General features: G+C 36.9%; 2 protein-coding genes across 2 annotated transcripts in view; one reads left to right on the forward strand and one right to left on the reverse strand.

Annotated features, from left to right (window-relative positions):
* LOC132148946 (rap guanine nucleotide exchange factor-like 1) overlaps positions 1 to 9,019 on the forward strand; it is a 36,647-nt gene extending 27,628 nt beyond the window's left edge. The window contains exons 13-15 of the mRNA XM_059557756.1: positions 153 to 217; positions 3,115 to 3,169; positions 7,375 to 9,019. Of these exons, the coding sequence (XP_059413739.1) occupies positions 153 to 217; positions 3,115 to 3,169; positions 7,375 to 7,499 (245 nt within the window). The 3' untranslated portion in view covers positions 7,500 to 9,019. The remainder of the gene's footprint in view (positions 1 to 152; positions 218 to 3,114; positions 3,170 to 7,374) is intronic.
* A 1,823-nt stretch (positions 9,020 to 10,842) lies between these two features.
* The window catches only part of LOC132148947 (neurabin-2-like), a 43,759-nt gene continuing 30,443 nt past the window's right edge, over positions 10,843 to 24,158 (reverse strand). Inside the window, exons 3-11 of the mRNA XM_059557757.1 lie at positions 22,477 to 22,609; positions 21,289 to 21,409; positions 20,079 to 20,183; positions 18,854 to 18,989; positions 14,795 to 14,938; positions 14,406 to 14,459; positions 14,047 to 14,276; positions 13,790 to 13,886; positions 10,843 to 12,820 (exon numbers count right to left, since the gene is read on the reverse strand). Coding sequence (XP_059413740.1) covers positions 12,767 to 12,820; positions 13,790 to 13,886; positions 14,047 to 14,276; positions 14,406 to 14,459; positions 14,795 to 14,938; positions 18,854 to 18,989; positions 20,079 to 20,183; positions 21,289 to 21,409; positions 22,477 to 22,609 — 1,074 coding nt within the window. The 3' untranslated portion in view covers positions 10,843 to 12,766. The remainder of the gene's footprint in view (positions 12,821 to 13,789; positions 13,887 to 14,046; positions 14,277 to 14,405; positions 14,460 to 14,794; positions 14,939 to 18,853; positions 18,990 to 20,078; positions 20,184 to 21,288; positions 21,410 to 22,476; positions 22,610 to 24,158) is intronic.

A 24,158-nucleotide genomic window follows, 5' to 3' on the forward strand; every position in this document is an offset into this window, starting at 1 on the left:
CTCTTTCTCTTTTCTTGCGTGTGAAAGTCAAGCCTCAGTTCAGCTCAGCTAGAAAGAAGACGCCTGGCTGAGCGAGTGATGGCATGATGGCATGTCATTACATAACTGTTCCCTTTATTATGCATTCACTCTCTCACTCTCTCTCTCTGCAGATCTAACCTTCCTCCATGAGAGCTGTAAGACTTTCCACGGGGAGCTGGTTAATTTTGAAAAGATGGTGAGTTGGCATATATAATGGAAGTAATGATGTGCTTACATTAATGCACACACATGTTTATGTAGCTACTTAAATGAGGACACACCATAAACTTCTGTAATGCTTAAAAAAGATAATTATAATTTCTACAGACTAGCTCAAACCTTAATCCTTCCCCTAACAGGAACTTTATATTTAAAAAAATAAATAAATAAATAAATAAATTGAACAAAAAAATAACATTATTTGCTGTATTTAAGACTTGGGTTGAATTTTTTTTATATATTGTAAACAATTTCCATGTTTTCATTAATGATTCTACATTGCAGTCAGAACGGAACAGTAAAATCTGCATATGCATCAGAGAAACCTATGCTTTTTTTAGTGTTGTGACAACAAGCATGCATCTTAACTTCTGGCAGCTGTGCATGAAAATGAATAATTAACTTTCAAGCATATGCTTAACTGTTTCTCACAATTTCAAATATCTGTGTAAATATTTATTATATATCCACTACCGTTCAAATGTTTGGGACTAGTAAGATTCTTTTTTTAAAGCAATCGATCAAAAATGACAGTAAATACTTTTATAATGTTACAAAAGATTTCAATATCAAATAAATGCTGTTTTTTTACTTTTATTTACATCAAAAATATTAAGCAGCACAACTCTTTTCAACATTGATAAGAAATGTTAAGAAATGATTAAGAAATGAGCAGCAAAACAGCATTTTAGGATGATTTCTGAAGGTTCATGTGACACTGAAGATTGGAGTAATGATGCTGAAAAATCTGCTTTGCATCACAATATTAAATCAACAATATGACTTTTTTTCAGTGTTGGGAAGGTTACTTTGGAAATGTAATAGGTTACAGATTACAAGTTACCCTGTTTAAAATGTAATAGTAGTGTAACTTTTTCAATTACTTTATTAAAGTAATGTAACTAATTACTTTTGAGTACTTTTTGATTACATTTCTTAATTTGTGAAAATTAAAGAATAATAAATAAAAGCATATACATCAACTTAAATACAGTTTAATACAGTCTAATAAGTATGTGACGTATTCTGTGTAATAAACTCCTGAAACATTGGTGTTTTTTTTTAAACTTCTGTCTCTTGTATATGATGATAGTTTTCTCAAAATAAGTAAAATGCACATGAAGTGACACAGAGCAGTACTCCTGTATTGAGGCAGCAGAGGTTGAAAACACTGCGAGCTTCAGTAGGCCTGTGTGTAGTAAATGAAACCATGTCTTTGCCATTAATTTACAGGAGGGGCGGACTGGGGAAAAAATTCAGACTGGAAAATTCAAACTCCATACAAACAAATTCATGGACAAAACTATTTTTTATGTATTTTAAATCTTTAATTTGGGGACATGCAAAATAATTATAAGTTCTGTCCTGAACTGCACCTTCACTTCCATTTTTCTCTTCAGTCTCTTTATTTTGCCTTGTTATCCATCTCTCTCATGACTTTAATACTCAAGATTGAACAAAACTATACTTTACAATACAATACTCTACAATACTACAATATCTTTATAGAAAAATCCTAATACTGTACACGAGTCATGTTTTTCCCTTACAAAAATTAAGCATGCTTTTATTAGCCTATATAAAAGTAAAATAACCTTGTTTAATTTTTTATTTTATTTTTTGCAAATGGATTTGTATTTATTTTTAAATAAATACATTTGTAAAATAATTTTACATTTTTGGTTATCACAGTTAAACAATAGTAACCATTTTCTCTGGATTTATAGTTAAATATTAAAATGTTAATTTTCGTAAGGGTTGTGTTGTTGTCTGTCGTAGCTCCCCCTAAACCTATAAAAAAATAGGAAATTTTTTTCAGCTAAATTACTACTGTAACATTACAACAGATAATAATGATGTCCTTTATATAGTATTTTGAGTGATGACTGATGAGCAACGTGCTGCTGCTTGATTAAATAAATAAAAAAACAAAGACAAAAAAGCATCTTTACAGATGAAACTGACCTGAAACCCTGAAAGCTTCTTTGCTCCAGCTGTGCGCTTCCACAGTCCACTCTATTCTCCCTCTCTCTCTCTCTCTCTCTCTCTCTCTCTCTCTCTCCTTCTCTCTCTCTCTCTCTCTCTCTCTCCCTCTCTCTCTCTCTCTCTCTCTCTCTCTCATTGATTACTCTGAGTCTGATCCAAACCGTTTGGCGGAGGCGCGGAGAGCGCGCGAGTCATGACTAACAATTCATGATTTATTAGAGATCAAATGGCAGATTCGCAAATGATCGCTTTAGTACATTCGGCAGGCAATTATACAATAATGATATTAAATAGTGGGGCAAAATCGGCTGCCAGGCCACTGGGAATTGTCCCGGTTCTCCCGGTGTCCAGTCCGCGCCTGATTTCCACAGACACGCAGAATGTGCAAGTCATATATTGCATTTTTGGGGCTTACTATTCACAGACACTAGTCCATGTCATGTTTTGATTCAAGTGTAGCTACTGACCTACTTTAGATTTAGTCATCCAAAATGTGGCATATTCCGTCCGCGGTAGGCATTTCGTTTTTATGACTGGATTCTACGAACCAGACTGTATTTCCGCATCCCGGACATTATTAGGGCGGTATGTCTTAGAATAGTCAGTGCAATTTGGGAAAGAAATCAGTTAAATCTGTATGTGGATGTGTGAAAATATTCAAATGTAATCCCCTTTGTAATCGTAAAAAATTTCATAAGTAACTGTAATTTAATGACTAATTTTTTCGTCTCAAAAAGACTAAAATAATCATTAGATGTATAAATGAAGTCCCTGATTAATACAGGATATCCTGTACAGCTAATTAGTGCCCACAAGTACAATATTTTTTTTTGCCGCATACAATTCACAGAATGACTGTCAATCAAATCTCTGTTTTTTTTTCTCTAGCACAAAGTGGCTGAGATGGTGCGAAGCATCAGACGGTATAGGAGCACTCAGCTAGGTATGTGTATTCCTGCACACACACACACACACACACACACACAGACATCGGCCTGTCAAATAGGATTAGTGCAATAGTAGAGCATGTCTCCACCCGCCAACATAACAACATACCTACATGAACTCGTGCACATACACACACACACGCTCGCATACACACCTGTCTGAGTGGATTAGTTCTAGGAGACTGCTGCTCCACCCTGCCACAGCCCATCTGTTTGGGACAGCACAGCCCTCGGGGCCATGAGCCACAGGGCACCGCTTCATAACACACACACACACACACACCCAAGGCCACAACAACACACACAAACACAAGCAACAACTGGGCAGCGCTTCAAAACTTTTATGCTCTATGTCAAAAAGTATGATTAGCGGTACATGTGTTTGCATGTGCATAATGAGTCAAAAGATTGATTATAGAGTGCAACAAGTCAGGTTCAGAGAAATAACTTCTCCATCTTTACTTTTAAAAAGACAGACCTGCTGTGTACCCCGAGCGTCATATACTGACCCTTTTGACATTTCGTCAACATCCTACGCACATGGAACCCTCTAGCATCAATATTAGACGCAGATAAATATGGGCCAGAAGGCGCCACCTAGCGGTCTAACCCTAACCCTAACCCTAACCTTAACCCTAACCCATAATCTGTGTCTCATATTGACGCTAGAGGGTGCCATATGCGTAGGATGTTGACGAAATGTCACAAGGGTCAGTATATGACGCCTTGGGATGAGAATGCATTACATGTGCTTTTGTTAAAGCCATTTGTTCGCATTTTTATTTTTTTAAAGTAATCGTGTTTAACAACAAAATTCTTAGGAGAAACATGGTGGTCTCCTTATGCGCTCGAAATACTGAAATAAATGATTGTTTTTATAGATAAGATCAACAAATCTCAATGATTCGTTTTAGAACAAACGCTGTTGAAAATGTGGATGGGCATTAATGCACTCTTTTTCTCTTGAATACTGTCAGTGGGTGTTCAAAATATGGACTCTGCCTTTTGTGCTGAACTTAATGTCTTTTCTCTAGAGTTTTTCCTGAAGCTTAGATTAGTTGAATGTCTCTTTCTGTCTTGATTCCACTGTTTTGGAATCTTGACTCCCTAGATTCAATCTCACCAATCACAAAAACAAAACATGGCTTCCATGGTTACTGTGGCGTTCCGTGAGGTTGAAAAGTCCTGACTCTGCACACACCCACACACTCTTCAGTTCATCGTATGCATCATCTGCACCATCACAGCCTGCACGAGATTCTCATTTCCTTCCTCTCCATGAGGCTGCTTGTTTTGAGGTTGTCATGCATAATTTTAGCATTATCATGATCATTTCAAAGCACCATTTCTATGATCATCAAGTGGTAAACAAAACAAATTGACATGATTGTGGTAAATGCTTTAAATGTATTATTTAAAAAGAGATTTGAATAAGATTGAGACTTTTCTGTAAAATGTTTTCATCCCGAGAAGAAGTGGTTGAATTTTTATAATAGTAGTGATTTTTTTTTTTTTTTTTAATAATAATCGTGACAACCGTCTATCCATAATCATCTGTTAAGTACTTTTTAATTTTTTTTAAATAATAATAAAAAAATATATAATTTTTAACTCTCCAGACAAACTGTAGCTATGACAGGAGAAAGCAAAAAAAAAATCGAATTAGAAAACTCAAATATCTTAACTCTCAATATAGCAGTTTGAAAGAGGTATTTTATTTTCTCAAGAATGCACATGAACCTAACCAGCCTGAAAGTACAGATTTGAGGAGGAAAAATAGCTAAATTTAGGATAGCTTTGTTGTAAAGTATGTTATTGAAAATCTTGAGCAACAGGAGATGTACTTTTATAGACTGTTGTTTAAATTTTGGAATCCTGAAAAATCCTGAAAAGAACGAAAAATCATCAGCGTTTCCACAACAACATTAAAAATGTAACTGTCCTTAACACTGATAATAATAATAAATGTTTGTTAAGCAGCAAATCAGTATATTAGAATGTTTTCTGAAGATTCATGTGACACTGAAGACTGATAATTTGTCATCACATTGATAAATTAATATTTTAAAATAAAAAGAAAACGATTCCTTTCAATTGTAATAATATTTAATAATTTTAAAGATTTACTGTATGTTTAATTCAATTAATACAGCCTTGGTGAGAATAAGTGACTTCTTTCAAAAACATAAAAAAAAACTGACTGACCTTGAACTTTTGAATGAAAGTGTATTTATTTCCTTGCATGTTATGTATTACCACTGCTTATTACCATAAAGGAGGTGTTTCCAATATGGCCCTTGAAGCCACTTATTAACGTTCTGCCATATATGAGGAGCACTACAACTGAGACAGCCAAATGTTATTTGAATTTTTTTTTATCACTATGAAAATAACGTCTTTTGGGCTATTATTTTAGTAGGATTATTTGATCAGTGATTTGCTCAGTTCTCTAGCTGCTCTGCATTGTCTCCAGTTTGTCTGGTGTGTCAGGACTCTTATTTTCCCGTCTCTGGTTCTGATTGAGAGCTCTGTAATTATCAGGGCTTATTCTCCCTCCATCTACCTGAGTGGATTGCCCTCATCCATTTCAATTAGAGGGATTGATGGCTAGCCGAGCGCATGGCACTTTTTTCAGTCTGGTGGCCTTTCTTTTTAGAACCATCCATTTTTCTCTATGTGCAGCAAAGGATTTAATTTAGATGCATCAAAAAAAACCTCCGTCCACCGTTATCGCACATTCAAAAGACCCTATTGTGAGCTAATATTTATGTTGAATGTTTGCTGGTGTAGCATGACATTCAATCTCTTGCCCACGTAATGGGACCCCATTTGCAATGACATTTCTATATGGTGGCTGAGGCTCATCTGGAGACGTATCAAGGCCAAAGGGCATCGATTTCAATAGATACACTGCAGTCATTGACATTTGTAAGATCATGCAGAACTCCTCCTGCCACCGTTTCCCTTACAGCAGGTTTGAACTCGGATGTGAGACTTAATGACTCTGTAATTGTCTCTAATGCGCTCCTGCTGACAAAGTGTCAATGGAAGGAGGATGCAGATGATCTCAAATCAGTTCTCTTTTATTGTTAGAAAAAAACAATCTCAGAGGAAATTAACTAAGTCTCCAGTGTTGCTTCAAGACTTTGATGAGACGCACATGCAAATAGTCATTTTTCAGCTTGAAATTCCTTATAAAATTAAGTCTAAGATTAATTGACATGGGCTCTGCCATCTACATTTTGTTTTTTTTGTTATCCTAAGCTATTTTTAGGAAACATCTGAGAAAAAGTTGCATAAATGAAACATGACCTCAACAAAAGATGAATGTACACTAAGGTTCAAAGTTTGGAGTTGACGCGATTTTTAAAAAACATTTTTTGAGAGAAAACTCTTATGCTTAGCAATGCTGCATATTTTAAAATCAAAAGCACTATAAAACAGTAATATTGTGAAATATTTTTACAATTTAAAAATAGCGAAGTCTAATTTTCAGCATCATTACTCCAGTCTTCAGTGTCATATAATCATTCTAATAAGCGACATATATATATATATATATTTGAAATAGAAAATGATTCTAGCAGCATAGGTTCAAAGTAAATGAGCGGTTGGTCTCGGATGTGTGTGAAGCTGCATCTGTCTCTCCATAACTTGAGTGACAGCTGAATCTGATGCAGAGGCGGAGCGACAGTTTTTTTTTCTTGAGATCAGAGAGGACAATGTGCAGCTATTCATAGCTACTGAAAGAGCTGTTTTCCTTCCTCCTGCTTTCTCTCTCTCTCTCCCTCTCTCTTTCTACTCTGTTTCTGAAAAGTGTGGCTTAGCAACGGATGCTGTGTGTGTGTGTGTGTATAAAGTGAGGTCAGCTGGACTTGAGTGTTTGTGATCATGTATGCTGGTATCTCAGCTCTACCACGCCACCATGTGTTGAGCCACAGTATCACCTCTAAATCAATACATATATTCATCTGCAGTTTACAGTAGTTATTGGAGAAAGCTGTCATCATTTGCCTAATTGAGGACGATTTGTGAGGATTGGACAACCCTGCCATCAAAATTTTTCACAGCTAAAAATCTTAATTGTGTGATTGCAATTTTAGCTCTAAAATTTAAATAAATTATTTTAAATAATTAATAGTTATATCTATTAAAAACAGTTCCTTAATTGATTTCTTTTTCTCTTTCTGTCTTTCTCAAGCAATGGAAGCCGAGCCGTCCCCCTCGCACCTCCAGACAAAAGCATATGTTCGGCAACTGCAGGTGATCGACAATCAGAACCTGCTTTTTGAGATGTCCAGCAAGATGGAGCCAAAAGACATGTGAAGGGACCGAGCGTACCTACAAGCCATAGTTCCCACCAATAAACCCACACACCCAACTCTTCATTCACCATTGTCACAGATCAACCCAGCTGGGCTGTCAATCATCTCAGGCTCCGCCTACAAATCATCAAACGAGGAAGTTTGTTAATGAAAATGGTGTGAATAGTGCTTTGAGTGAGTCTGTGTCAATGTTAATTATGACCACGCATAGTGGTCTGGATTCATTTCTATTTTTAATTTTTTTCTGGCTGTTCATGACTGAAGGGAAACCTGTTCTGATTGCACTGCCATCAGTTGAACTGAACCAAAATGGAATAAGCTTAATCTGTACAACCTGTCATCCGGGCCTTCAGAAACACAGACTGCATTTTGGCCATTCATGACCCCTAAAATACACGAGACAATCTGACCTCTTGAACTCTGAAATTTGGTCAACATTGGCACTTACTGCAACCCTGTGCTGCAGTCATTTGATGTTAGTGTTCTGAACAATATGGATCCCCAGCCATCAAAAATGAGTCCCGAATCCAAGACAAGATCCATCGTACAGCATCGTCTATAATAAACCTGAGTAATGTAAATGATGAAGTCAGAATATATATCATTTATATATAACATATATATATATACAATTTAATTAAACTGGTCTTGTTTTAAGGATGTTTAGATAGAAAAACAAGACTAATTATTTTTTGCAGCTTTGAAGCCAAATTAAACTTTGCTGTTAATTTATTAAAGATTAGTTACAGAGCAAAAAAACTGACCAGATGCAGTATTTTGTAATGCAGTTTTCCCTTGTGTTAAGGTGAAAGGGCCTGGTGTGAAGTTAATTCTCATAATAAATGCAAAAGTGTTTATTTGCACCCAAGTTTTTCCTCCATAACTATCCCAAGCTAAAAACGGGCTCTGTACGGGACGACTTGTCTTGGATCGGACTCTCTCAGGATCTCCTCCTGAGGTCATACAAGGGACTGCACTGTACATATGTCATGTAAATAGCAAAAATAAATATGAATATGACTCTATTTTATGTAAGAGCTATGAGATGGACTCTCAAGATGAATATCTGTTTTGTAAATCTAAGAAAAAAACATACGTGTACAGTTTAAAAGGCGACGTCCCAGACAGAGTCTGTGGTTTGCGATGAAAGAATTGTATAGCATATTCACTGGTTTTTGTTGTTTCGGTTTGATATTATTTCTTATCCATTACAGATGACTTGTACATATCCTCTGTTTTGGTTGCATATTTTTTTTTTGCATTGTCTCCAATGGCTGAATTGTACAGCATGTAGGTGGTTTAGTTGGATTTTGCAGTTTTAATTTGGTCAAAGTTTCTCATTTGTTTCTGGTTGATCTTTTTAAAGCGGGTATTCTCTTCTCGTTTTTTGGTTTTGTACAGAAGTCCGTGTTTACAGTGCGATTATCTGAAATGCAGACATGTCCAGTGAAAGACACTTTTTTCTTGACATGAGTCAAAGATGCATCTAAAATAAAGCCTCTTGTGATGAGCTCTCCAGACGCTCGGTCTCAGTAAGAGTGTGTATGTGCATGGTGCAAGAATAGTGTTTTATTTGATATTTCTTAAAACCTAAAGGCTTTCTAGCCAAAGATTTTAAAATGATGACTTTCAGACCTTGTTAGTAATTATAATCAGAGCTCTCAAACTTCATATTACTCTCGTTTTTGGCTCAAGTCAAACAAGACCAGGGGCCAGTTGCATAAACAGTCATTAAGTTAAAATGTCTTGAAATAATAATAATAAAAAAAAAAAAAAAAAAAAATGGAATCGCAGAAATAATTACATATCCAGACATACTGATATCACAGAAGCAATACATTGTTATTTTTTTTGACAGTTTTTGTGCAAATTAAAATTTTTGTGATGTACAGAAAAATGATGACTCTGTGGTCTCCTGTATGTTTATATGAATGAATAATTTTTCAATATGTTACTATCGCTATTCAACTTAAAACACGACAGCAACTCTCTTTCTCATCGATCGCACATTGACTTTCAAAACAGACACAACTTGCTCAGCACACTTCTGCATTTATTATGACAGTACTTATGCAATTATCAATCATGATGGTGGTGCTTATTTGAGGAACATCTTCCTCTGGTTCATGTAGCGATTTACATGGCGGGGTGAAAAAACAAAAAAAGTAACTAAAACAGTACAGAGGAAATGGAGTCGAGTTCGTAAAACAACTATTAAATCAGGGTTCCTGCTTTATGTTAGGTGTCAGACAAATGTGCCAGTGTCACAATTACAGCAATTACCCTCAAATTACAAAACTGTGGCATTTGTAAACACTTTTTTTTCTTCTCCAATATAGTTCCAAGCAAGTTGCTGCTTGTTTAACGACACAGCTACGTAACATCTTCAAACATGTTATCTGTACTCATCTTTTTATTAGACTGAAGTACACTGTAGGACACCAAAAATAAAGAGGAACTTACTATTACACCAGCAAGTGAGGAGAGAAACACAGAGCTCTGTCCTGTACATGGAAGCAAATTCATTTCATTAAAGGCAGCAGCTAAGCTAAGCTAAGCTAAAATGTGAAAATTTAAAAGCGTTTATAAGATTCGAAGGGTCCTTTACCTCCAAAACTCAGTTTCTACAGTGTGACGCACTCGGATAAGAAATGTTTCAACTGTGCCACTGTCTGGACATCCATACACATGGTCAGCACATCAAAATATTACATTTCAGATAACAGAGGCTCACAGTAAACAGAACTATACACAGCAAATAAGACTGTTTTATTCAGATATCTTTGCTGAGGTCCTTGTCAAGCCAGTGGGCTTTCTTACGTTTGGGAAATCAAGGTTTCCTTGACACTGTGCAAATAAAAGAAAATAAATCCCTCAATATGGCTTTATTATATACATTTACTGCTGCATTAATCTTTGCAGTAATTTCAATTTCATTGCATTAATCTTTGCAATCATTTCAATTTCTCAAACACCATTCTGCACTTGGTTGCTAGATAACAGGTGTCTAGTTAGGGTTAAAGAGTCAACAAACTAGAGCAGTACAACGGAGAAAATAGTCCCATCTTTAATAGAGCGAGAATATAATTTCCAGTCAGTGCTTGTTCTCGCTTGCTTGAAAAATTATTTTATGTGACTATGACAAGGAAAGTCAAGACATAACCTCAGTCTAACTGTGGTTTAGGATGATTGAAGTTCATGTAGGTTAGCAGAACAGCAGTGGCTTTAAGATTCCTATTATATGACGTTCCTACCAACTGTTTCACAAAACTCTGCAGCATCGTTTGTATCCTCAGTGTTACTCTGTTGCTTGATCAACATGACGCTCCATCGATGTAAAACAGAACATTACTTGTAATATTAAAAATAAATACCAAAAACTTAATGAACGGTCACATAAAATGAGAACGGTTCGTAAAAAGCTGAACGACAAATAATTCAAGGAGGGAAATGGGAAGAACTACAATATAAGGTTTTCAATACTAAGCTGGGAATATGGTTTTTTTGGCATTTGAAAAACCAACTCGAATCTCTTTCATTAATATGGTTGTCGTGAGAAGCCCAACAGTTAAAATAGGACACAACTATCCGATTGAACTAAAGAAAATAACCTGCACTCCACGAACTGGGGACTGTTCACACAGAAGACGTTCTGTCGCGTAAAAACTCGAGACGCAGTTTAACTAATGGAGAAGAAAAGAACGCAGGGTTGACACTTGACAGTGTCTTACAAACGCGAAGCTCATCTGTTTTGCGTGAAAAAAAAAAAAAAAAAAAAGCAAAGCAGTAGAATGTAACCCTTACATTTACGTGGGGTTGGTTCAACCAAAATGCCTTTTTCTTTTTCACTGCACTTCTTTTGAGTAAACACGTGCTAGATGGACGTGATCGACCTTTGCATTGGCGTCTTGTGGCTTTTTCAGCATCTTGCACATGTAACTGCATTTTGCTCCAATTACAAATAAGTTCAACTTAAAAAAAGTAGTTGACACGTCTCAAAACTTTTTTGTGTGGAAAGGGGAAACACATTGGTTCAGTGTGAATGGCCCCCAAGAGTGGTTTTATGTGAGTTTAACATCTCATATCTGCTTGTGTCCTACGAATGAGGCTCAGCATCTCTTAAAACCATATAATTAAATTCTCAAATTCCTTCAATTGCCGAGTCAAAATTCCAGTTTTCCCAGGAGTACAAACTCATTTAAAAAGAACAAAAGATCCAACTACAAGGAGATTCCTCATCATAGTATATGGGACGATAATACTGAATAAATCCACGTCCATCAGGAGAGAGGAGAGGAGGAATGACAGCCAACAGAGGGACACGACTTTAGGATTCTCCTGGACTCTATAGTACAATCTGAGTGCACTTACATCGGAGTAAACACACGACGAGTCTGCTTAAACAGAGAGGGCTGGACAAAGGTTTCGGGTAGCAATAAAACAAGGCCATATTTCTGATTAATGCAGAAGCAGTCTTACTCTGATATGTCAGAGTCAGACCACGTTGCAGGGCTGATCGAGGCACATGAGCACTGCACCAACTAACCACAAGCACTGGAGAAATCATCACCCATAAACCCCTACTCATTCTACACTTTCATTTACAAAAAAAGCAAACATGAGAAGCCCCTGAATGCTTACTGTAAATGTTCAAGATTACACTTTTCACACCATGTTTTCCAATTTTGTCCTAAAAAGGCAATTTTGCCATGCAAAAATTGGACTGTTTTCACTGTATTATTTGCCTAGATGTGAAAAGTAAAGCCCTTGCGCCTTCTCCTCCCCCCAGCACAGAAAACATTGCTTAAGCGATTTTAATATTTATATATATGCCAGAATATGTACAAACAGTCACTGCTATACAGGCCGCCTCTCGCTCAGATCCTACACTGTGGGCATGCCATCTTTGTCCAGCAACCGTTTCATGTTTCTCCTGCAAGCATGTGAGTGAACATTTATTAACGAAGAGGTTCTACATTCCTGCCGAGAGCAGAGAGGCTCATAATACTTTTAAGGGCGCTTAAAAAGAAATGGAGAAGATGACTAACAAATGACTATAAAAAGGGCCTCCTGATGGCTTGACGTCCCTCAGGTGTCTGGTACAGTGTTTGTTTTGTCCCCTCTTTGTCCCCGGTAACATCCCCTCGGCATGTTTCCTGTAGTTCATCAAGCTCTTCAGGTCATGGAGGGAAAATGTGGTCGGAGGGTAGAGTGGGCGGAGTTCAAGGCGTTCCTGTCGTTCTCTCCATCATTTCCACAGCGGAAGGTTTACGACGGATCCAAGCTCTTCAGAGCACCGACCTTTGACTCCAAGTCTGTAAGCTGAGATGGGAAAAGATGGAAATTCAGGTCAGTTACACTTAATATCAACTTTCTTTTTTTTTATGCAGACATTCCGGTTCAAACGTTTGGGGTTATTAATATTTGTGAAAATGTCTATGCTCCAATGCTCCATTTATTTGATCACAAATATGGTAAAACAGCAATATCGTGAAATATTACTACAATAATATCTATAACAGTTTTCTATGCAACTATTTTTGACAAATTTGATTTATTCCTGTGATGCAAAGCTGTATTTTCAGCATCATTACTCCAGTCTTCAGCGTCACATGATCCTTCAGAAATCATTCTGATTCTAATCATGCTAAATTAATATCTTGTTCTCAAAAATAAATAAATAAATGACCCCAAATTTTGAACAATGCAATAAATGCAAACCCTTAGGACAGGTTCACACAATTGTTCCTTTCCCCTGCATTATCTTTCCATTGTTTTCTTTGTGTTTTCTATGCTCACATCTCGCATATTTTGCAGCATCTCATGCATGAAACGCCTCTCTAAAAGTGAGGCGCTCAACAACAAAAACATAATGTTTCAGGTGTATTTCTATATTACAATTTAAAACAAAGACACAGTAAAGGAGGTTACATAAAATACTCTACAATACATTAAAAGCCAAGAAAAACAAACTTTAAAATCAGATCGTTTTTGAGCACTTGAGGCTCTCCCACAGTTTTGGTACAGCTACTGAAAAAGCCAGATCATTTCTCAGTTTTATTCTTGCACCTCTGATCTGAAGATCTGAGGGACCTTGAAGAATTCTGCACATACACAGAAGACTCGATTTGTAAGTAGATGCCTGTTTAAAGGTCTAAAGACAAATTAAATAATCTTTAATTCAGTAGGCACCACTTATAAATGCAATATAAAACCAGTACTTGCATTCACCCTTGTAAATCTCCCAGTGTGAGAGTAAATGAGTAGAAATGGTTTCCTGAAAACGCGCACCTTCTCCTGGAGGTTTTCTGTCTCCACCTTGTGGGTGGCCTCTGACTCCTCTTGTGCTCTGCGCTGGGCCGTCTCCTTCTTCAAATACTCAATCTCTCTGCATTAAGACACACACATAAGCATTAAACCCTTTCACAAAGTCACATGAAGAAGTTTTGTCTAATTCCTTTCGAACATGCTTATTTTGTTTTGTGATCCTGATTTAAGTGATTATACTGAGTCTCGAGTTGTTAATATCCCCAATCCCCTGCACTCACTTCTGCTGGTACTCTTTGATGAGGCGTTTGGCTTTGCTGTACTTGCGCTCCAGTGCTTGGTACTGCGTCTGTGTCTCTTTCAGGTGCTCGTCCACCGCCTGGCACAAGCTCTGAGCCTCCATCCAATAGCCCTCCAACTTCTCCATCCGCTCCTTATTCTCTCTCACCGTCTGCTCCAGCTGAGCCCTCTCCATCCGCCAGCGCAGCTTATCCTGCTCAGCGTGAGCCAGCTGGAGAGAGACGGAGAGATCGTCACAAGGGCAAGTAAAGGTTGTTTTAAGATCTCTTACAAATGTGTATTACTCTGAAACTTTAAAGCAAACGCAAGCAAATAAAATGGCATGTGCAATGGCATGTACCTTCTTCTTGAGCTGCTGGATCTCAGCCTGGGTCACAGCATGTTTTATCTGGAGCTAAAGACACAGATGGAGGTACAGAGATGCACATTTCTTTTTTGATTATTGAGTTCATACAGATATCTACAAACAGTTCAATATTGGAGCTTTAGTGCGAGTAAGCAAGGAAGTAAATAAATAAATTCATACAAACTCTAGATTCATATTGTAAGCTATTGATCATAAAATAAATACAATTAGAATTTAAATAAAATAAAATGTACTGCATATGTTTAATATTGGGTCAATTCCCAGTTAATTTCAAAAGGCCAATCAAAGTAAATGAATGGCACATTGCACATTTTTTTCTGTAAGTCGTCAGCTTTAGAAGTTTTCTTGTGTGTCCCACTGACCTCCTTAAACTTGTGTGTAAGTTTCTCAGGGTCCATCTCCACAGGAGAGAGCATGTCTTCATTCTCTGCCAGGTCAAACACCTCGATGGCATTAGGAAACATGGGGCTCGTCTCTTCTTCTTCATCGGTGGCATATTCGCCCGTCTGAACATGAACGAGAAATTGAGAAAGAAGAGAGATTGATATTGAGACCCGTGCTGATTTCAGTGAAGCTGAGATTAGTATATCTGAGCTCAATCAATTTATGGATTTTGAAGCTAAAGAGGTTTTCTGTATCAGACATTTGATAAGGATTCTTGACTTAAATGACTCGGGCATGGGTTTCTGATTAGTGTGTTGGTAACATTAACCACTAGATGTCAGAGTTTAGTTAGGCAGAAACCTACTGGATCAAGGGGAAACACATGCCAGGACACTGTAAAAAAAAAAAAAAACCCTGTGACTGGCCAACCACCATTTTGAATTGACTGCAGCTGCAGGGAGAAGTAAAGGAGAGTAGAAGCAAACGGACAGAATTGCAACCACGCAAAACATTGATGTGCCACATCTGAAATGATTTGGGAGCAGTTGAGAAAATCTCTTGGGAATTTCTGAGGATCACCCCCATGAAAGCATGTCCCAACACATTTGAAATAAAACATGTTCTCCACATCCTAAAACTGCAATTACTCTGACCTCAAAAGGCTGTTGTACACCCAACACTCCCTAAGAGCCACTGCAAATACAGCACTATCACAAACATGCTTTTAACAGTGGACTTCCCCTCATGTTGGGACATGAGCAAGCAAACTCCCTCACGATGACTTCCTGTCTGGATGAGTGAACGCAGTGCAACTCTCATCAGGCAAACAGCCACAGTTAATGACACATGACAGAATCAATTGGTGAACATCTCGATTCCTCTGAAGAAAGATTTTCTTGTTAATGACCTTTTCAATTGGTCAGTTTTGTATGTTAGTATCAGTTCAGCATCAAATGATACAATGAATATTATTTGCATTTGCAAGTAAAGAGTATATATATATATATATATATATATATATACATACACATACATACAGTTAACATGTATGCTCTATAAAATGTCATTTACTTATCACTTGTCACCAATACAGCCAATGACACAAATAGAATAGAAAAGTCTTTAGAAAATCCATTGTAAATTGTAAAAAAACAAACTGAGGTACAAAATACTTTAAAGAATCTAGATTTTTTTCAGATCAATTTTTATTTTTCATATATTATTCTGTACTTTATTTCATATAGTTAAAGAAATTAATGTAAAACATTATAACATGTCTGATAGATATAAATATAAATACTTCATTATTAATAAACTATATATATATATATATATATATATATATATATATATATATATATATATATATAATATATTATATTTAATATATATAAATATCTCAATATTTACTTAAATTATGTCACCATTTATTATAACTATTTTATATTAAGCTTGAGGTCAGCTTGAGGTCTTACAATTAAAAAAGCTGATTTATGTAATGAAAAAAACAATGTAATCAAAACAATAAGGTTTTAAAATATTACATTTTAAAATAACAGGTTTTAATTTTATTATATTTTGAAATATATTTTATACCTGTAATACCCCTCCCTAGCAGTCATTACTCCAGTCTTCAAAATTCATGTTGATTATTAAAAGAAACATTTCTCATATTTTTTCAATATTCTTCTGTGAATATAAAATTCAAAAGGACATGTATTTGAAAAAGTTTACATTGTAAATGTCTTTTCTATCACTTTTGATCATTAAGTATACATACAGGAGATAGGACGGCTTCTGTATTTTTAAATATATTTTTCTATCTCGGTGAGCCCAGATTGTCATTCTGTCTCCCCAAGTCCATGCATCGGTTTGAGCTCTGCAATGTGGGTGAAGAAGCAGTTTCGGCACCTCTCAAACGTTAAAACTACATCCGACTGACGTGAGCTCAGTGTTGCAGAGGAGAACGCACTGAGAGAGCACTGAGCTGGCAAACCTAGCCATGAGACGCACTGCCATGGCATTCTGCCCTCACTTTCACACCCAAGATCTCCAAGAATACATACAGACTGCAAGAACTACTGAATTATTAATCAATTCCCCTCACACCATGCCAATGTGAGCAGGTGTGGAGGACAATTAAGAGACATATACAGCACGAACATGTTAGCAGTGCCGGCAGCCATATCACCCTGGAGCCCAAGACCGGTTTCCCACTGAAGCTAAGCAGGGCTGAGCCTGGTCAGTACCTGGATGGGAGACCTCCTGAGAAAACTAGGTTGCTGCTGGAAGAGGTGCTAGTGAGGCCAGCAGGGGGTGCTCACCCTGTGGTCTGTGTGGGTCCTAGCGCCCCAGTGTAGTGATGGGGACACTATACTGTCAACAAGCACCGTCCTTCGGATGAGACGTTAAACCGAGGTCCTGACTCTCTGTGGTCATAAAAAATCCCAGGATGTCTTTCGAAAAGAGTAGAGGTGTGACCTCGGCATCCTGGCTAAATTTGCCCATTGGCCTCTGACCATCATGGCCTCCAAACAATCCCCATATCCGCTGATTGGCTTCATCACTCTGTCTCCTCTCCACCAGTAAGCTGGTGTGTGGTGGGCGTTCTGGCGCACTATGGCTGCCGTCGCATCATCCAAGTGGATGCTGCACACTGGTGGTGGATGAGGAGATACCCCCTGACAATGTAAGCGCTTTGAGTGCCTAGAAAAGCGCTATATAAATGTAATGAATTATTATTATTATTATTATTAAAAACAGAGTTAAATACTGTGATTTCATGATTCCTGATTGTTGACGGTGTGTGTGTGTTCACAGTGTGTGTGTGCACACTGGATGGGTTAAATGCAGAGCACCATACTTGGCTGTATGTCAAGTCACTTTCACTTTCATTTCTGAAAGAGTGTCTCGGTGAAGAAACATACTGTGACATACCGCCTTCCACTGCATGCAACCAAAATCACTTTAATAACCCATCATTAAGGGGTACAGCTAGATTAATGCAATTAAATTGTATGTGACATATGCAATACACAGAGTGCCATTTAACTGGAGGCAAAATAAGAGATATTCTAGAGGTTCTATAAAACCTACAAACTAAAAATAGATCTAAAAATATATATATATTTTCCATCATTTTTATTCATATTTAAGCCCCAAATATATCCAAGCCTCCAAGCTAAACACAGCTATTAGCAAGAAATCTGTTGGCGAGTCTGATCACCTGACGAACACCCAGTGAATCAATGACACTTTCATCAGTCTATAATGTCAGTCGGACTGTGTATAAAGAAACCTTATGTCAAAATACAAAATACAGTCGCTGGCAAAATATTTACTATAATTTAACGAAATATTTGCAATGAATAGGTTATAGAAATTATATAGTGGAGTGTTTGGGAAAAATATTTGAAAAGGCAAGATTTGAGAAAAAAACTGAATTGCAAATTTGCTTGCTTGTAGTCCTACACATTTTGGCCAAAATTCTGCAATTTTATATCAATATGTCTGTATAATAATAATAATAATAATAATAATAATTACTAAATAAAAATACACAAATTACAACAAAACAAAAGAAGAAAAACTAATGTTGTAATATTCCACTGTAAAATATTTTTTTTTAGTATACAAGTATTTAATTTATTATTTTATTTTTTAATTACAACAGTAGAATTGCAATACTAATATTTACAGCTGTCTTCATTTCTTCAATTTAAATTTTTATTTGAATGGAAAACTGCAGAAAACCCTTAAAGCTTCTCATTACAATAAGGAAAGACGATTGGCGTTTGTTGTGTTCCCAAATACAGCGAGCCAAACTCAGAGCAGACGCAGAGAAGAGTTTGTGTGGAGCAGCATTTACTCTCCGACACTGCAAACACCAGCAGATCATGAGCTGGCCATAACACAATACAATGCTTCGCTATGAAACATGCAGTGCATATATTTATTTAATGAAGTCCCATGTTACTTACACTCAATCTATCACAAATCGAAAAAGTGAAATCATTGTGTATCTGGTAAAGCTTTACCTCTTCGTCCTCTTCCATGTAGGGGTTGTAGCGTTGCTCCATCATTTCTCTCTGCCATTTCTCCTGCTCCAGAGTCTGCTGGATCAGCTGGGCCACCTCACTCTGTTCCCCCGGCTTCTCCCGGCCAATCACAAACCTGCAACACAAACACCAGCCAATCAGCTAAGACCTAGTGGACTAGCTGTCATTCCTTAAGTGAGTTCTCTACTGTTTTCAGGTGTGATGATTAACAGGAAGAAAAGACCTGCATTATGAAGCCTAAAAGGCTCCAAAACTTCATCACCACCCTGCTGGATGCCTTCAACTGCATCCTATTTACAAGTGACTGATTGTCAGTCGCTTCTGTGCTGAGGTATTCCACAAAAATAAAAGTTATTATTAAACGTGTTCACTCCCACTGGATTTAAGCCTCCTCTATTAATCACATTTTCCATTTCCCGGCCCTACAATCAAGCACCATCCATGCCTCGCCAGAAGAGCTTAAGAGAAAACAGGACGCAGATGCATGAGCTTGTTTGAAATGCTACCCAATCCCTCATCTTCACTGTAGATACAACCACACAGGTCAAAAAAAATCAAAGTAACAAAGCAATATTAGAGATGATAATGAATCAGTGTACATCTGATAATGCTGGATTAAATAGAGGGAAATTAAATTCTAATACACTTAAGCCTGAGGTCTACCTGAATTTTTCAAAAAATTCACACCAAGTCTGATAATAATCTAATGAACATATAGCTTTTTAATTATTATTTTTTTTTTTTTTAATTGTTTGGATACAGAAATAAAGAAGTGTGGCAATTGTCTAGATATTTTTTTTTGTCATATGTAATTCTATCACACACACATTACTGTTTCAGATCACTAAGATTTGTATTTTTTTAATAGGAAATGAATGCTTTTATTCAGCAAGGACACAATAAGCTGATCAGAAGAGACAGTTTTTAGAAAAAGATGAAATAAATGCATGTTAATAAAAAGAATGATTTCTGAAGAATTGTGTGACACTGAAGAGAAATGGGTGGCAAAATATATTCAAATATAAAACGGTTATTTTAAATGTAATTCTAATCCACACAATTCATGTTATGATTGTATTTCTAAATAAATAAATAATGAGACTTTTCAAAAAATATAAAAAAAAACACCCCAATCTTTAATAATAAAAAATAAAATAAAATAAAATATGAGCAGGCCAAACCTTGACCTGGGAGATTTCCTTACTTGACAGTGCCGCTGGTGTTCCTTAGGACCGTTGCAGCGAAATTCTGGGTCACGCCCACCAGACTGGTTCCATCCACCTCCACGATCAGGTCATTCACCTGGATCCTACCAAGAAGAAAAATAACCAGCATAACAGCTCAGGGAGGAAAAGAAAAATGGCTGCTACATCTTGGGCCAAGATACAGATCAATCTCATCACTATACGTGTAAAGGAACTGACAGTGCCAAAGGAATCATTTATTCAGTCTGAAAGCTGAAGCAGTGCCTCGCCTAACTAAACCTCTTCTTGTATTCCAAGCCGTTAAAATGATCGATCCATCCTCTCAGTCTTAAACATGTCAATCTATCCAGCCCCATCCAAAACCGTCCCCTGCAGCCCGTTTGCCAAGACACATGTGTTTGATAGACAGCAGGAGGACCAATGAGGTGCCAGAGAGTGAAGGTGAGGTCCTTTCAGAGAGCAAAGTGTCAGTCCCACTCAATATCTAAGCACTTCTGTCACACGTGTGGCGACAGCTCATTTCAGCATTGGTTTATTCGATTTTTATATCTCCTGTGGCTTCCAGGCCCACTGTTTTTTTTTAACTTTCATGCCAAAATGAGTAAGAAGCCACTGCAATGCAGCATGAACCTACTGACTCAAGACCGGCGAGAAATAACCAACGTTATTAAGATTGCTAACACTCGCTGAATCTCCTGCGATCAAAATGAATGCCATAAGCAAAAGTGGTCTTCTCTAGGCCGAACTGCTGTTATTTTTCAAAGCTCTTGAGCTTGACGGATAGAAGTAGCTTCTCTGTGACCTCCATGACTCACTCCAGGGCCTGAAGAGCTCAGATGCCATTGCAAGGTCAGATTCTACTCATTATAGAACGATAAATAGCATCCCTCCATCCATACACATGCGTGCTGACTAAATACTCGGTCAAGAATAACTCCAGGTACACTTCTGTTTTATAGATACAAAACCATGAAAACTATTCATTTTGACAAAAGCATAAATGTGGTCTCATATCAGTCTAATGCATGATCCTCACAGTTTCCACTGCATGCCTGTGTCTTTGGTATTTAACCCTTTTTGAAGACTGATGAACGCAGATGTCCAAGGAGTAATAAATGGCAGAAGGTAAAGGAATCCCAGTATATTTTCACTCTCATTTTCACTCATATCTATATAAATCCCACTCTATCCTGTAATTCTCCAACTGACCTTCCGTCTCGGTGGGCGGCTCCTCCTTCCGTCACTGTCTTGACAAAGATTCCCAGTTTTTCCAGGCCCATGTCCGCACCAGCACCCATCCCGATGATGCTGATTCCCAATCCATCTTTATCTGACCGGAAGGAATCACAGCGTTACGGTTTACATGACTTCTCATAAATGAACACAACATCAAGCATTAGTACACAGAGGTACAAGACAGACCTCAGAGCTACGGCAGATGGGAATTTTTGAATAAAGGATGACAGAAATCTTTAAAACTTTTAACCAGGAAGAAATTAAGTCTATAGACTGTAATGCTGTGGAAATTACCGATGTGGTTATTTACCCATGTAGTCATATGATCAATATAATAAAACTTTTGTTTAAATCAGTGTTGCTATTATTAATTCAAGTTTTTGGGAATTAAAATGAGCTGAAATAAGATTAAATATAAATATTCGATGGAAAAACTTTTAGAAATTAGAGATTTAGCCTAGACCGCTAACTGAAATGAATAAGTTTTGCTAAAATTAAAACACAAATAAATTAAAGCTATATGGAAATATAAAAAACTAAACAAGAATAAAGAAAAAGCACATAATGAAATTACTAAACTACAATTTTAAATGAAAACCACAAATCTAAAAATAAAAGCTAATTCAAAATAGTATTATATACAAAAAAAATTGTAAATGTGCACTTCAAAGAGCTTTAAGGCTTTTAGACAGCAATAACTTAAATATTAGGATAATAACCTGGAATTAGTATGGGACTAATCCTGTGACTGTAAATCATTTGAGCAGGTTTTAAGATTATAATTATTTAGCAGTTATAAATACATTTGACTCCAAATAATCCTCTTGAAGTTATATCGTTCTTAATCACTTCTTTTCAGCCCAGAGCGGTTATAACTTTAATATTCCCACTGGAATATAAAAACTCCACAGCTGAACACAATGCCTCTATGTCTATGCTGTGATATTCGGTAGCTATCGTAACCACCAGACCGCTTTAGGAGACAGGGCCCGAACCCTCCGATTTTCTAATCAGGTAAAGCTGCTTACTTTACAGATCAAAACAAGCTGCTTCAGTCAGTTTGTTTGGAAACAGGAAGTTAAGGACCCTTAAGATAACATGTCACATAGGCTCTAAACACACATGGTTTAGTCAGGAAAACTCCATCAGCGGCTCGAGTACCTTTCTCCAGCTCGACAGGGAAAAGGTCCAGTCTCTCCACCCTCTTCTCCAGTTCATACTCGGCCGAAGCCGCCATGGGGTCGACCTCATCATTACGCCTGTCATAGTCCTCGTTCGAGTATGTGGTGAAAACCTGGGAAAACAAAGCCAAAAAGCTCAAGTTTAATGTATAGAGTAGTTTAATTTGTGTTTTTGCTTTTCTCTGTAAGTCATCCACACTGACAGTAATAGAGCAGGTCAATTACTGTAAGAATTATGAATTAATTAACACTCGCTGTCAGGAGACTTGGGTTCAGATACAGGTCACAATTGCTGAAAATGGTTTCACTGGGCAACAGCAGATGGAGTACAAGTTTTAAAAAAATTGGTATGAAAAATTTAGTCTATAGCAGACATGGATTTACTTCCTGTCAATTCAGAAGTACAGATTCATAATAAACAAGATCGAAGAGCTTGTAAATTGTAGTTTAAAACACGTGCCAAATGGTTTCACATGGACTTGAAAAAAATGATTTTTCAAGAAATTCATATATTTATGGTAATAATAATAATGAATCAAAATAATCATAAAACATTTTAAAATAGCATTAAAGTAGTTTTTACTCAAGTAAAATTTTCCCAAATATTGTTATTTATTTTGAGGAGTCACATTATGTGATATTTTAAAACCTGAAATATCCTTGCGTGTCATAAAAAGGCCAAATGATCTGATATTATGTGAATGGGTCAAACGTAGCATGTGCAGTTTCATGTCATGACTTCAACAGTCCTCGAAAAATAAATAAATAAATTGCAAAAACAATGATTTCATCAGAATACAAAGTTATTACTTGAATGGCTATCAATGGAGAAAGCAGCTTTCTGTGTCCAGATGCTGCAGATCTGGCATCCACCAGCAGACGCTAACTGGGTCGTGCTACTCTAACACGCCAAACAGTGTGAGACAGATGGAGTGTAGGGGAGACAATCATTATTTTAAAGTTTCATTTGGTGCAGCTTGTGGAAATTACACCTTTTGGAAAACAGTCCAGAGCTGAAGTCATCTTCCTTCAGTAAAGATTTTTTTTTCTCTCTCTATAGCTCTGGGCACCACTTACTGTGCAGCTAAAGCAGCAGTTTATACAGATATAGTCATGCATCATGTTCTCTGTCAGAGAGAACAGGGCCCTGAAACCACAACAGCATAAGGGAGCACATCCGTGGGTGCACTTATATGCTGAGAACTACAACCGTAAGCCGTAAAAAAAACTAGTGCCATTCTATATAAAGAAGCACAGTTTACCCACGAGTCTTGTGTACATCTACTGAATACCTTGTGGTAACAGCTTCCTGTTTAGGGTCGTCTTTGATCTAAGCATATTTTCTTTCTTACTAAAGCCCATGTTACAGGCACTGAGGGGGAGAGTAGCAAATACAGGAAGTCACTCTTTCCATTTGACACTACTTGACAAGAGACAAGTGAGTTGCTTGAGTTATTCATTCAACAGATTCATTCAAAAGTGTAGACTAAGGGACAAAACCAGAACTGTCTTGGTGAGTGAATCATTGAAACATTCAATCAACCCTATCATTTAGCACATTTGTTCAAAAATATTGAAAGATTCGGTACTGCTCACTATTAAATAACAGCCGTCTTACTCGTACATTATTTCAATATGTAATATTATGTGATTAATCCATTA

The sequence above is a fragment of the Carassius carassius genome, chromosome 9 (genome assembly GCF_963082965.1).
Source record: "Carassius carassius chromosome 9, fCarCar2.1, whole genome shotgun sequence".
NCBI classification, from domain to species: domain Eukaryota; kingdom Metazoa; phylum Chordata; class Actinopteri; order Cypriniformes; family Cyprinidae; genus Carassius; species Carassius carassius.